General features: G+C 52.4%; 1 protein-coding gene and 1 pseudogene across 1 annotated transcript in view; both read right to left on the bottom strand.

Moving 5' to 3' along the window:
- Positions 1-1,896: 1,896 nt before the first annotated feature.
- Positions 1,897-4,382, bottom strand: LOC109380546 (40S ribosomal protein S29 pseudogene; annotated as a pseudogene).
- Positions 2,738-13,937, bottom strand: part of PNKD (PNKD metallo-beta-lactamase domain containing) — a 61,507-nt gene continuing 50,307 nt past the window's right edge. Inside the window, 8 exon segments of the mRNA XM_019638304.1 lie at positions 2,738-4,680; positions 4,897-5,012; positions 5,775-5,861; positions 6,572-6,735; positions 7,091-7,183; positions 7,902-7,960; positions 8,507-8,619; positions 8,715-8,830. Coding sequence (XP_019493849.1) covers positions 4,507-4,680; positions 4,897-5,012; positions 5,775-5,861; positions 6,572-6,735; positions 7,091-7,183; positions 7,902-7,960; positions 8,507-8,619; positions 8,715-8,830 — 922 coding nt within the window. The 3' untranslated portion in view covers positions 2,738-4,506.

Here is a 13,937-nt window from a genome sequence, read left to right as displayed (position 1 = left end):
GAGGAGGGAGAGGCTGCTGTTCACTGCACACCACTGTGCGTCTTATTCAGTTCTCCCAGCCACCCCAGAATGAGCTCAGGGATATGAGCCACCTGTCTGGTGTTACTCACGGACAATCAGAGGCAGAACGTGTGTGTATTTGTAACCAGACCTTTCCAACTCCAAGTCCTTTTTCTTTCTACCACCCTGTCCAGACTTTGCTGGAGCCTAGGGTTTACTGACAATCAGGGTTACTGACCAGCAGGTTCCTACCTGCTTTCAAAGGCTCCATTTGTGGCCAAGGCCTTGGAGGACTAAGACCACCCCCCAACACACACATGTACACACAGGCCTCTTCAAATCTACATGTTCACACCTACAAGTTCCCCTATTCTCTGTTCTTCCCTGGAATGCCTACAGCTGCTCGCTTAGCCCCACACTCCCTTTCTCCTTTTGTATCTCCAGAGAGACAGCCTGTGATTCAGGAAAACAATAGAAAAAATGAACAGCTTGTGGGTTATTTTTTAAAATTACGTATTAAAATTACACCTTGGAGGCCATTTGTCTATCTACATCTCTTCTCTATAATTAATAACACTAGAAATCTGCTGTAGCATTTTCCAAAGTGACTTCATATACTTTCCCTCATCTGACTCTCCTAATTGCCCCCAGTAAGTGGAATTGTTAGTGAAGGTTTATGATTTTACTGCCTTGTATCATTTCTGGTATCAGACATGCTATTCCTTTGGAGGACCCTTTCCCCACTCTTAGTGCAGTGTGCCTCAGTTGGCTCTGACATTGCCCTTCCTGGCCATATGACCTAACGTGGCCAGTCAGAGAGGTCCCCTAACCCCTCTGATTGGTTCAGGGTTGGGCATATGACCCAAGCTGGACCAATGAAACTCAATCCCTGGGACTATGGGAGGTTCTGCTAGGTTTGATGAACTAGTAGCTTGGAACTTCTAGGGGTGATCTTTCCACTGTAGGAGAAAGCCTGACACCAGTATGGAAGAAAGCAGAGCTAAATGATGAACATCCTGTTCCTCTTCATGCCTAAAGTTACCATGACATAATTCCAAACTTCTCAATTTCATGAGCTGATAAATTTCCCTTTTGGTTTAAACTTCTGAGTATTTGTCACGTGCACCTGAAAGGGTTCTGACTTATTCAAGGTTGTCTTCTCCATTGGAAGAGGAATAAATTGAGGTCAGGGAAATGACTTGCTTAAGGTTGCTTGGATGCTGAGTGATAGAACTGGGACTGGAACCCAGGTCTCTAAGGCTAGTGACACCTGCTGTCCTGCAAGCAAGGAACAGGAGGCCTGGATGCTGGTCAGTGCCAGCTCTGGGAGAAGCATATGTGCTGTTTCAGGATAGATGCCCCAGTGGGAGGATCACTCAAGGCCCTTGGAAAATGTGTCACCAGCTTTGGAGAACCATCACCAAGTGCCCCTCAAAGCTGGGCATATCCAGAGTGACTTGGTCCTGGGGCTTGCCCATTCAAGACAGCAGAGACCCAGAGACAATCACAGGGCACAGTTAGCCACCCTTCTTCAGGTGGGTGAGGACCACGGCCCCTTCCCCCACTCCTACCCCAGGTGCAGCCCTGATCCAAGACAGCCAGGGCCAGTGTCAAGTTCCCTGACTTGAGGTGAGGAGCGTCTAAGAGAGGAGGCAGAAGTAGGGCCAGGGGAGGGAGACCCATGTATTGGACTGGCTCCAAGGAAATGTGGAGCTAAGCCAGTGAGTGCTTCAGCTTTCAGCCACACCAGCGCCAACTTCAAGAATCCTGCCATAGCTGAGGGCCACCTTTACTTCTTATTTTTTTTTAAGTCTTTTAAAAATGTTATGTATAAAGAGTTAGCATTGTTTCTGTAGTAAGGTAGACATCTCGAATGACCCATTCAAGGAAGTTCACTTAGTCCAGCTTAAGGAAGCCTATAGCCTTCATGCATTGACAGAAACACTGGCAGCACATATTGAGATCAGGCAGTGCCTGTCTGAGCAGACACGGCAAGAACAAGAACCCTGGCTGGATTTTCTCGGATGGCTCCAGTAGAGCGACTGGTGACCCTTCTTGCTCTCTCAGATGCAATGACGCAAAAGGAAAAAGCCACCTTTACTTATTTCAATAAATATCTTTAGGAGGTGGCCAGTTAGCTCAGTTGGTTAGAGTGTGGTGCTGATAACACCGAGGTTGCCTGTTTGATCCCCGCATGGGCCACTGTGAGCTACACCCTCCCTAAAAGAGTCAACTATGCCATTGTAGCATGAAAGCAATGTGCCACCAATGACCACGGTTTTTCCCCAATAAGATTAAAAAAAAATCTTTAATTACTGTCATGATTGAAAAGTGCTGTTATTTGTTAAAATATTGGCCCCGAAGATAAATACAATGCAAACAAAATGATGTTGTTAATCTCCAGATAGTGGCGCCTGGCTCTTAGTTTGTTAGAGAGGCATTAAAGAGAGGCTAGTATCAAGGCCTTGCCCTTGGAGCGCTATTCACTGCTGTGCTGTGACTACGCAAAACCATCTCCCCTGTGGCCAGGGTACACCTCTGCATCTCAAGCTTTGGAAAACATTGAGATAAGCAAATTGTAAGCCCTGAACAAAAGCACGTGAGTTATGGGAGGATATATTTACACAGTTGTTTCTGGCCAAAGCTCTTGAGGTGCAGTAACTCCAAGATGTCAGACCTGGAACCCAGACAGGAAAACGGAACCAGCAATAAAGACAAGCTCACTGAGTGATCAAGGCTCGGTTAAATCATTCATTCATTCAACATTTATTGAGCGCCTACTGTGTGCCAGGCACCGTGCTAGGCGCAGAAATACAGAGATGCATAAGATACAGTCCATGCCCTGAAGGGTTCACAGTCTGGAAGGGGAGACAAACATGTAAACAAGTAAAATACAGTGTGCTAAGTGCCAAAGAGAAGCATTTACAAAGAGCAGAGGTAGCCTCGGGGGGAAGGGGCATGGTGGTTTTCTTCCTAGAGGAGGGGGCCGTTGAGGGGGGTTGTGAGAGATCAACAGGTATTTGCCAGGCAGACAAGGCAAGAGGAGCAGGGGAAAGGCATTCCAGTCCAAAGAAACAGCATGAGCGAAGGCACAGAGGCAAGAAACTGCATGTCTTAGGGGGCAGGGAACTCTAACTATTCTGGGAGTATTGCTGGAGTTGGTACCAGAGGCTGTGGCTGGAGAGGGAGGCAGAAGCCAGATGATGAGGGGAAGCAGAGGGCAGGGAGTATCTCGGAGGCTCACCAGAGGTGAGCGGGGCCTGAAGGAAGGCTTCTCTTTGAAGGAAGAGAAGGCTCCTGGCTGACCCAAGGTACGCCTGCTCGAGGACCACAGGGTTCCTCGTTTTGGCCCCATAGGGACGTGGACCCGAGACCAGAGAAGCTGAGCTGAGGGAGGGCTGAGCAGAGGGGAAGGGCCCAGGCCTGGGGTCCCGGAAGCTGCCACTCACTTGAGAGATCTCTGCCCTCAGGCTTCTGATTTCTGAACTCTGCTGCACAGACCCCCTTCCCACAGCCAGGACGGGGCCAACGATCAAATGAGAAATGACATGGAATGTTCTTGGCAAACTGCAAGGGGTCAGATGAATGTCGTTAATTACAAAAGGGGTTGAGGATAAAGCAGGAATCAGAGGAAAGCAGAAGTTCCTAAGAATATGGGCCACAACAAGAGAACCACAGTGGCCTGGCAGACAATAGCTCTCTCTCCCCTGGGAGGGTGGGGCCCTGTTGGCCCAGGGCAGGGGCAGAGGCCAGCAGCCAGGACCAGGCCAGCTGTGCGGGGAGCCCGAATGGCCTACATGACTGTGGGACGGCAGTCCCAGAAGCCTCCACTGTCTCCTTAGCCTGAAGTCAAGGTTTCCTTGGCAACCAGGATCCTCCCTCTTCCAGGCTGTGGGGGTCACTGAGGCAGAGATTGGCCAGACTTTCAGCCCTTTCATCTTTCTCAGAAATGGCTCTGTTTGAAAAATGCCTTTGTGGGGGCGGGGCAGGGTGGGGAGACTTGGGGAAGACGGGCAGTGTCTCAGTAAACCAGAGCCCAGGTGCCCCTTTGAGCGACCACTTTCCCAAGGCACCTCACTTCAGACCACTTTGGTGGACTGAGTTTCTTTCCCAGCCCTGAATGGCAGGAGGGGAAAGATGGATTCAACCTATTCATGGCACCTGCTGCCCTGAGTTCAGAGGCCACACTGAGAGATAGGTCTCCTGAGGGAGAGGCTCATAGCAGCCACCACGTCCTCACGGCCATCACAGGAACAGGGGACGGGAGGAGGGGGCCCCTCCCAGTCAGCCTCACCCCCTGGAGTCTCCTTCCTTCGAGGGGCCCCATTCCTCTCGGCCTGAAGGTCTCCTCGCCTTGGCCCGCCTCTCCCCCGGAACAGCATCGGGGAATGATGCCACCGTGGGCACTGATGGAAGTGATGGTGGTAGCAAAGGGAGGGATGGTGTGTGTGGGCGATGGGTGGCCTCCCCACGGTGGGGGTGAGCTGAGGTGGGCTGGGGTCGGTGTCACTTGCTCTTGTGCAGGTCCTTCAGCCGGCGGAGCTTCTCCAGGAGCTGAGCCCGGCAGTAGTCGTCGTCTTCTGTGGGGCCTAAGCCTGGCCCCAGAGCTTCCTGCAGCACCAAGCAGTGGGTCCTCAGGAACGGGTTGTAGGAGCGCTCCTCTCCCAGGGTGGACGGGCACTGTGGGACGAAAGGCACCTGGGTTTGGTGGGGGAGATCTGGTAAATGGACCCAACAAAGAAAGCCCCACCCCCACCCCGCCCAGCGCCCTGTCCCGTGGTCCAGGAGTTCTCATTCGAAGGCCCATGGAACAAACATGTCTGAGCTCTGGGAGTCGGCCAGAAGGGTTCCCGCAAGGGAGTACGCCCTCGGCCCCTCCTGGACCCCAGCCCGCACCGTGCTCCTGCGCTCCATCCGCTGCCTCTGCACCCACTGCATCTTCCTCTCCCGGGCCAGGTTCTCCGGCTCCACCACGCCTGCAAAGCCCAGGTTCTCCTCCGCGTACTCGTGACCTAGGGACCGCCATGTGGCCAAGATGCAGGGCAGAGAGAGATTGGGATGCTGTCAGAAAACGTCCTCCCTGCTCCCAGGCCTGTGGGGATGGACAACCAGGGAGGAGGGGAAGTGCTTCCAGAACACCCCAGCCACGTGGAGCTGCTTCTCTAAACGTGGGCACGAGTCAGCCATGAGTGAGGAGGCAGAAGCCCAAGGGGAAACCACCAGACCTGGAGCCAGGAGGCCTGCAGTCTAGCCTGACTCTGCCTCTGCCCAGTGTGTGGCCTTGGTCAAGTCATGGCACCTCTCTGAGCCACAGTTTTCTTTGGCAAGTGGAGAAAACAAGAATGCCACTAGAACAAGGATGTGTCCCCGGTACCTGGAACACAGCATGGTACATGTTAGGTGCTCAAGAAAGTATGAATGGATAAATTTATGTTCTGAGGATGAACTGAGATACTAGTGACTGTGCTTTAGAAACTAGAAACATGCAATGTATGTCTGTACAGGTATGGACGCATGCAATGGATACACGCAGACTGGATTTACTGACTTCTCCCTGATGAGCAGAGGCCATCTTCCGTCCTGGGCTCTGGCTAAGCAGAGGCTTGACAGAGCCAGTCCTCCAAAAAGAAGGGAGCTGTGCCCTCACTGTTAGAGAGGGCTCCTGAGAGCCACCAGAGGTGGAGCTGTGTCACCTCTGGGCCAGGAACTGGCTGGGTCGGCGGGAACCCTGTGGGGGTGAGGAGCCCGGAGGACAAGCAGGAGGGGCACCTTACCAGGCCACAGCAGAGTGTCGTCCCCTAGCCCCAGCACAGTGTCCAGTGAGCTCAGCATGGTCTCTGCGGTGCCCTCAAAGGTCCGTCCTGGTGGAGTCAGGGGTACAAGGATAACAGCATGGTATAAGGTACGCGAAGCCAGGTGGGACCAGCTTGGGCTGGCTACCAGCCCTCAAACATGCCCCTGGCACGCCTACCTCCTAGGCATCTACTCCTTCCTTCCCACTGGGAGCTGGGCCCAAATATTCACCCCCAACCAAGCCCGTCTGAAGGCCTCCTTTGCACATACTGACATGTGGATGGAGAGGGGAGGCCACACTTTCAGGCGGAGCACGAACAGCTCCAAGCACGGTCATGGTGGGCTGCTCTTTTCCAAACAGCACTTCCTCCCGTGCCTGTGCTGCCCTTTGGGACTCTATACAGCCTGGGATTTGTGATCCCCCCAACTACAGCATCATCCTCTCACTCAGGGTTCTCAAGTTTTTGTAACCTAGTCCCCCTGTATCAGAGAGCTAGCCACCACCCAGTGGAAACAAACACCCTGTGAGGTCTGTCCTCAGCTACGGGCATTGTTTCATCCTATCCATCCCCTGTGGGAAGTTGCGAGGGGTACTTTTTAAAAATTGAGTAACATAGTAACTGTTACCCCAAATTGGAGTAGCTCCTGAGACAACATTTTTGCTGAAATCGATACTTGAATGCATCGCATGGCACTGTGGCTTTCCTTGAGCCCCCGCCCTGCCCTCTCTTCCTCCCTTCTGTCCCCCCTCTTCCCTCTTCTCTTTGGGGAAACTCACCACAGCCAGAGAGGAAGAGCAGGTCCCCTGAGAAAAGGCAGGGGGGACCCTTGTAGGGCTCCCCGTCCAGCAGGTAGACCAGATGGCCTTGCGTGTGACCAGGGGTGGCCAGAGCCCGGATCTGAAGCCGTCCCACGCTAACCACATCTTGATGACACAGGGGACTGAGGAGGAAGGCAATAGAGGAGAGAAGGTACTAGAGCTTATGCCAGGCTGGTCCTACCCTGCCCTAGGCCCAAGGGGCTGGGTGATTCACAGGGGTCAGGGCTTCCACACCAGAGAGAAGGCACCAGTGCCCAGGGCTTCACATCTCCCCTTTTCCTGTTTTGGGGGGCCATGGCTGGATCAGTGGGGGGTGAGCAGTGCCAGTCTTCAAATGGGCTGTGATCTGCTCTCTAAGGGCCAGGAAGGGCATCGGCAAAGAGCCAACTGCTGCTACCCCTGAAATACTCAGCTGAAGGATAGAGGGTGAGGGAAGGGGTCCATGGAAGGGCCCCACCCTCTGGGTCAGGGACTTACTGGGTAAGGTAGGGGATGCCGTCCTGAGGGCTCCCATACACCCGACAGTCCTGGTGTCGCCGGCTGAGGTCACGGTTCCCTCCACTGTGGTCCCTGTAGGATGGCAGAGACAGGCAGGGCTTTGAGAAGCAAATATACTGGGACTCCTGGCTTCCCTCTAACTTATGGCATCTCCAGGCCTTTGAGCCCTGGGGCCCCTGACTTCTATATTGAGCCAAGCTGTCCACACCTCGAAGTCTTTGCTCAAACTGTTCCACTGTCCAGAATGTTGTCCCCACAACTTGCCATCCCCTCCCCCCATCACCTGGCCAATGCCAGCTGATCTTTCTGGACTTTCTCAGCCCAAGGGTCATCAGCCTCTAATTCCTCCAAGTGGATCCGATTATGCCCCACCTGCTACCCCCCACCTCCTATGCCTCGTGCCAACTGCCATAGTTGTCATCGTTTGTCATTGCATACTTTCATGCAGAGCTGTCTCCCCTATTAGACTATAACCTCCTTAAGAGATCACAAGGCTTGTCCATATTCAGTACACAGTAGGCATCTAATACATGCCCACGAAATGCAAGATACATGCCTGCCATGCCTGGTCCTCCGCTGGGGCTTCAGGAGCCTGGTAAGTGGAGCAGCGGCAGGCTCGCCCCTTTCCCTCCCTCTCTGCGGTGCCCCAATATTTCATGAAGATGATGTCCCCCTCCTGACTTCTTGACCTCCTGTCCTCATGAGGCCCAGTCCTGGCAAGCCCAGCAAGGGCAAGGGTCAGCCAGGGAAGATCGTCCACATCCAGACCCCCCCCACCCAAGCCCCTTACCAGTGCTTGTGGGTGCAGAGAATGGCAACCAAGGTAACGCCCTCCTTTTCAATGAAAGCCTGGGGGAGAGAGGAAGTACTGAGACTGAGGACCAGGATGCAGAGGAGAGGAAAGGAAAAGTGGAGGGATGCAGGAGAGGGAGGGGATGGAGTTAGAGAATGAGGAGGGGGCGGACGGAGATGCTGGGGAGGCAGCAGGGCTAGCTGAGGCCCACAGGGGAGAGGGAGACGCACAGACATAGGCACACACAGAAAAAAAAATGGGAGGGAGAGATGGAGCGCCCGGATACTGACAGACAGAGGGGAGGAGAGGAGAGGGTCAGAAAGGGCCACAGAGAGTGAGAGACGGAGGAAACCCACTAGAGCCACGGTCTTGGGTCAGCATCGTTCTCTCTCTGGCTTTGGTTGCCCCACTGCTGCCCTCCCCCCCTTCCTCTGGCCACGCCCTGGACACCCACCCTCCCCCAGGCTGTGGCTGTGGGGGTCTCCGTGTGTATATGCATGTCAGGGTCCGTGTGTGAGTGTATGTGGAGGGGGCACATCCCATTGGCGGAGGGACCAGGGTCAGCCAGTCCCCAAGGTGACCCCAGGTACCCCTCCCCTCACCTGCACAGCCTGAGGGTCTGAAGGGTCCACAGCCACAGCCAGCCGGGCCTGGGTGTCGATGATGAGGTAGCTATAGTTGTCCGAGAGAACGGGGATGGGAAGCACCTTCACTCCTGGGGAAAAGAGATGGGCTGTTGGTGGGGTGACGGGCAGGGAGCACAGCAGTTGGGGGTATGTGACAGGGAGTAGGCAGGGAGGGTGGGTGGGCACGGTTGGAGGCGGGGCTGGGTTCTGGAGTGGCCTTTGGGGTAGCGATTCCGAGCCCTGCGCAGCTGCTGGCGGTAGAAGAGGTACCCGAGCCAGGTGCGGGTGTACAGGCTGTACCTGCAGGGCGGGATGTCTGTGCTCAGCCTGTGCCTCAGGCCCTCTGTGATGGCCAGGCGCCATGTCTCCACTCCCGTGGCCACCCCTGAGTCCATATAACTCTACCATCACGTACTGCGTGCCCTGCTCAGTGCTCAGGACAAGCTGGAGGAGACAGACAACCCCCCAGCTCATAGCCCATCAGGGGAGACTTGAGGAATTCACAGAAAAGACTCCAGGAGGCTGAGGTGTTTATTTGGTAAAGGGGGTGGAGGAATTAGGAAGCTGAAGTAGGTGAGGCTATTTCAGGAAGAGCTGTGAAGAGCGGTGGTGCATCACAAGGTGCCAGAGAATGTTGAACCAGACTCCTTGGCCCCACCTGACTCAGCAGGTCTGGGGTTGGGGCCTGGGAATTTGCACTTCTAACAAGCTCAGGTGATGTTTATGCTGCTGCCCCAGAGACCACAACTTTGAGAACCACTGTGGTAGAGGAAACTATAATAGGAAACTATAATAGCAGACAGCAGGGCTTGTTTGGGGAAACTAGAAAGTTCTGCTTGGCTGTTCAGTGGAGGAGGCAGGGAGAAGTGAGGCTAGATGGGCTGACCACACTCCTTCACTCCTCTGGCCACCACTCCAGGTCATCCCAGGCTACACAGTGAAAAGGCGGCAAAAAGAACAGAGGGGACTCGCGAGTGACAGTGTCCTCCAAGTACAAAATGCCAGCAGGCAGGACCAGCTTCACAGGTGTGTGACCTATGTGGTCACACAGGACCCCATGCTTGGTTTAATGCTCTGCTGTTGCCATCTTGAAATCCTAAACGATTTTACCTTTGACCTGTGTCTTAAAAGTAACTGTGATGGGACAATAGAATATGCACTCTGGCAGTACGTGTAATGCCCCGTTCCTTACTACCCCATACACATACCATGTTCGCAATGCCCTCAGGAGCACAGAATTCTGATGGACCTACTATGTGTGGAAATTCATCAAGACTCAAAGTGATACAAGGAGAGTGTTCACTTATGACTGAGTAAGGGGGGCACTGACTGGCCTGAGAGGCCACACTTTCAGTTCAAACCAGAATTTGCTTCAAAGGCATTAAGAAAGCAGCGGTGTTCTACGAAACAATTGACCAAGGTACCCTACCACATCCTTTCTTATTCATGTTACTTCCCTGTATGATCAAACCATCTACATGGCAAATGATGCGACAGAAGGAAAGGGAAAGGGGGTGACCAGTCTGTCCTCTTCCTTTCCGTCCTTCCTTGATCATCAGTAAGCTGAAGGTAGAATGTGAAGGTAGAGAGAGCTGGTAGAATGCGAGTGAGTCAAGGTGTGAAACAAAAACAGTTGAGGTAGTTTTGTGCAGCCTTCTAGGGCTCTGGTAAGAACAAAACATATATCCCTGTACAAGCTAAGAAATGCGAATTAATGTAGTTTCAGTGATTCCATATATGAGTCAAATGTTCTTATACGTTTGCATTTAAAACTGGCATTGCACAATATAAAAATGAATGACAAAATTCATGCTCATAGTTTAGATTTTTAATTTTTCTTTACTTAGCATGACATTAAATAGCAAATTTCAAACATCATGGCAAGTCAAAAGAGAGGCTATAGAAGAAAGGGAACCTTTATATTTCAGTACCTTTCGTGGCACTTTTTTTTTGAACAAGAGGCTTAAAATTTCATTTTATATGGGGCCCTACCAAGTATGTATTATAGCTAACCCTGTCAGCCTTGGAAAGGAGCTGTCTCAGGCCCTGAGCTCTAGGAGTGGAAACTGAGGCAGGGGTAGTCGATGCTTAGGGTTACACAGCAAGTCAGTCAGAAAGGGGGAGGGATTCTGATTGAACTGGAGACAGAAAAATCGAGGTGGGGGGTGGTAGATGACAGACCCTAAATCTATATAGGGATTTACTATGTCTATGTTGGGCTGGGGAGGTGGGATGCAGGGGCGACGACTCTTGGATCAAAACTAAGCAGGTTTCCGTGACAATTTAGTAGAAATGATTTAACTAAAGTTTAAGTCATTTAAATGCCCATGTCTTTGTACTATTAGGGAATTTTAACACACTATGGAGGGGTTTTGCCATCCTTTGTGTCTTTATGTCCATTTTTTTCATGGCCTTTTTTCCTTTTTACGTTTAAATCAGTTTCAGCCCCTTCCTTCTTTCGCTCATTCAATGATATTTAGCGAGGCCTTGCGATCAGCCTGCTCTGGGCACAGAGTGAGTAAGGCAGAGTCAGCACCCTCTTGTGGGTTATAGTCTAGTGGGGCAGAAAGGACAATAAACATATTGTCAAATAAAGATGACAGAACAGAACAGGGCCAAAGGACAGAGGATGATGACAGGAGATGCTACTTTAGATATCGTCGTCAAGGAAGGCCTCTCTGGAGGTGGCTTTCCAAGAAGTAAGGGAACAGGTTATGTGAGAACCTGGGGAGAGCTCACCAAGAACTGGACAGAAGGGAGGTGCAGAACCCCCAAGGGAGAGAGGGAGCGAGCTGGTGGGAGCTGTTGATTCTCTGCTGTGCTGTCGTGATAACAAAGAGTTGGCACGGCAGCGATGCCCAACCAGAGGGGATTGGCTGGAACAACCTAATACTCTGGATTGGATTCTAGACCAGAAGAAGAATGTTAGGGGACCACTGGTGAAATTTCAATAAGGTCTGAAGAGTAGTTAAAAATTTGTATTCATGTTAATTTCTTGCTTTTGATAATGGTACCGCGGTTATGAAAGATGCTAATATTTGGGGGCTCTGGGTGAGGGGTATATGGGAATTCTGTGTACTATTTTTGCAGGTCTGAAATTATTTCAAAATGAAAAGATAACAAAGAATAAACCAACAAATATTAAAAGTCACCCTTTCCTCTGTGCCCTCACACCACGTCGCATCCATGCGTGGAACCCTGCTCCTGACTTCATCCTACTTAGGCTTATGGGAAGTCCGGGGCCTCTGGTAATGGAAAGCTCTGGGCTCCAGTCACGGTTTGGCCCCGCCTATCCCTGAGAGCTTGGGCCAGTCATTGGTCTCAGGTCAGGTTCCTCATCTATCAAACGGTGATACCAGGACTTACCTCTGCAAGGCTGTGTGAAGACTAAGCGACATAAAACAAGATAACAAATGGTAACACTTAGTCGAGGGCCTGGCAGTGGAAAGTGCTGAGCAACCGTTGCTTACTTCCTACATTCAGCTCGGTGCCCCTCACAGCTGCTAGCACATGGCTGTCCACATCCGGGAGGGGCTGGTACATGCCCCCTGTCTTCTCTTTCTGGGTGTTCACTGCATGTGCTTTGTCCACCAATGAAGGCCGAGACCCGCGAGAGCGGGAGCTGTGCACTAAGCAGCTGCAGTAAACAAGGCCCCCCTCTTTCATTTGCTTTATTCAGCAAATATTTTTTGCACATGCCAGCCAGGGTGCAGACAGCAGAAAGCAAGGCAGCTGGGTTCGGGCAGCGTGGTGAGTGGAACGGCCAACAGACCAAATCAGAAAACAGATCTATTAACAAACAAGCAGTTAACTACAGCTGGTGATGGAGGCGAGTAGTAGGAAGGGAAGGCCTCTTCTCTGAGGACTACCTTCGAGCTGGGAATGGAAAGATAAGCGGGAGCTAGCAGTGCAGACTGGCTGGGGGGTGCAGCACCAAGGCCCAGGGGCAGGCAGGAGTGGGCACGTTGTAGGAGTTGCCAGGAGGCCTGGGCAGGGCTGGAGGGGCAGAGAGCAAGGTGGGCAGGGGGCCAGGCCATGGAGAGGGGGTGGAAAATTGCTGGCGGCTTTTAAAGAACTCACTTGGCTGCTCTGTAGAGGGTGCAGTGAAAGGCAGTAGAGTGAAGGGAGGCAGGGGAAACTGAGTCACTAGGTAGGAGAGATGACCAGGGCCTGGACTAGAGGGGCCGGTGGAGATGGAGAAAGTTGGGGATGGGTGCCAGACCTGAGGTCTGTGCCCTGCTGGCTGTGGGAAGGGGGATGGGGTGGTCCTGGGGGCGTAAAGTCTGGATCATAGTTCAGAGCAGGGGAAGGCAGGCCTGAGGCATGGAGGGAGGGAGGTGCCTGAGGACCTAGTGACACTGGGACACCCTCTCCAGGCTCTCAGGCCCAGGGCTTCCCTGGCAATGGCTTCCATTTGACTCTCTCAAGTCTCTGAGCCCTGGTTCCTCCTTCACCTGCCTGCACGTTGGCAGTGTCACAATCACCAAGGTCCAAAACCATGCTTGTCAGTTCCTCCTCCTGCTGCCTGTCTTTCTGGGAAAGGCCCTGTCATCCTCCCAGTTACACGGCTTGAGCTCCGATTTAACCCTTTCCCTGGCATATGCGACCAAAGCAGAATCCCTCTCAAGTTTGCCTTCTACCCCCCGCCACATGGGCTCACCCAGGAACGGGCTGTAGAAGCTCTTAAACTAACCCTTAAAACAGCCTCTTTTACCCCGCGCTCTGCTTTCAATCCAAACTGCGAGCCACTGGCAAAAATAAGTTCCTAAGGCACCACTGTTGACTGAGTCCCGCTCCTGCTCAAAAGCCTTCAGCGGCTCCCTGCTACTGACAGGAGATTGTATGACTCCCAGTCAGGCCCTCTGAACCGGGACTGAAGCAAGTCTCTTCCTCCTCCCCTCTGTACGGCGCCGTGAAGACCCCGTGCTCCCAACAGTGAACAAGCAAAACCCTCCAAATGTCCACCAACAGCATAAATAAGCAGTGACATATTCAGACCATGGAAAACTATACAGACAGGAAAATGAATTTTCTAGAGCACCAGGTCTCAGCATGCACAAAGCTCAAACATAACATCACGCTGTTAATAACAGACATACTGCAGAGTAAACAATCTGACAATGTTTATTTCACATGCCAAAGCATGCAAAACCATCATCTATGTTGTTTAGGGATACAGATGTATGTAGTAAAAGAATCAAGGCAGCTGGGTGAAAGGGGATCATGCAGTGCCCCCTCAGGGGCAGGGAGGTGGGCCAGAGAGGTGGGCACAGGGGCTTCACAGCGTCTGTAATGTTTTCCTGAGCTGGGAGGTGCAGAGATTGTAATCTACTTTCTTTTGAATGCCTGAAATAACTCATTAAAATTTCAAAACTACCATCCCCCTGCAGGTTTCTGGCCTAGAATA

Source organism: Hipposideros armiger, unplaced genomic scaffold (assembly GCF_001890085.2).
Source record: "Hipposideros armiger isolate ML-2016 unplaced genomic scaffold, ASM189008v1 scaffold_38, whole genome shotgun sequence".
Taxonomy (NCBI): Eukaryota; Metazoa; Chordata; class Mammalia; order Chiroptera; family Hipposideridae; genus Hipposideros; species Hipposideros armiger.
This window is presented reverse-complemented; position numbering and strand designations above follow the sequence as displayed.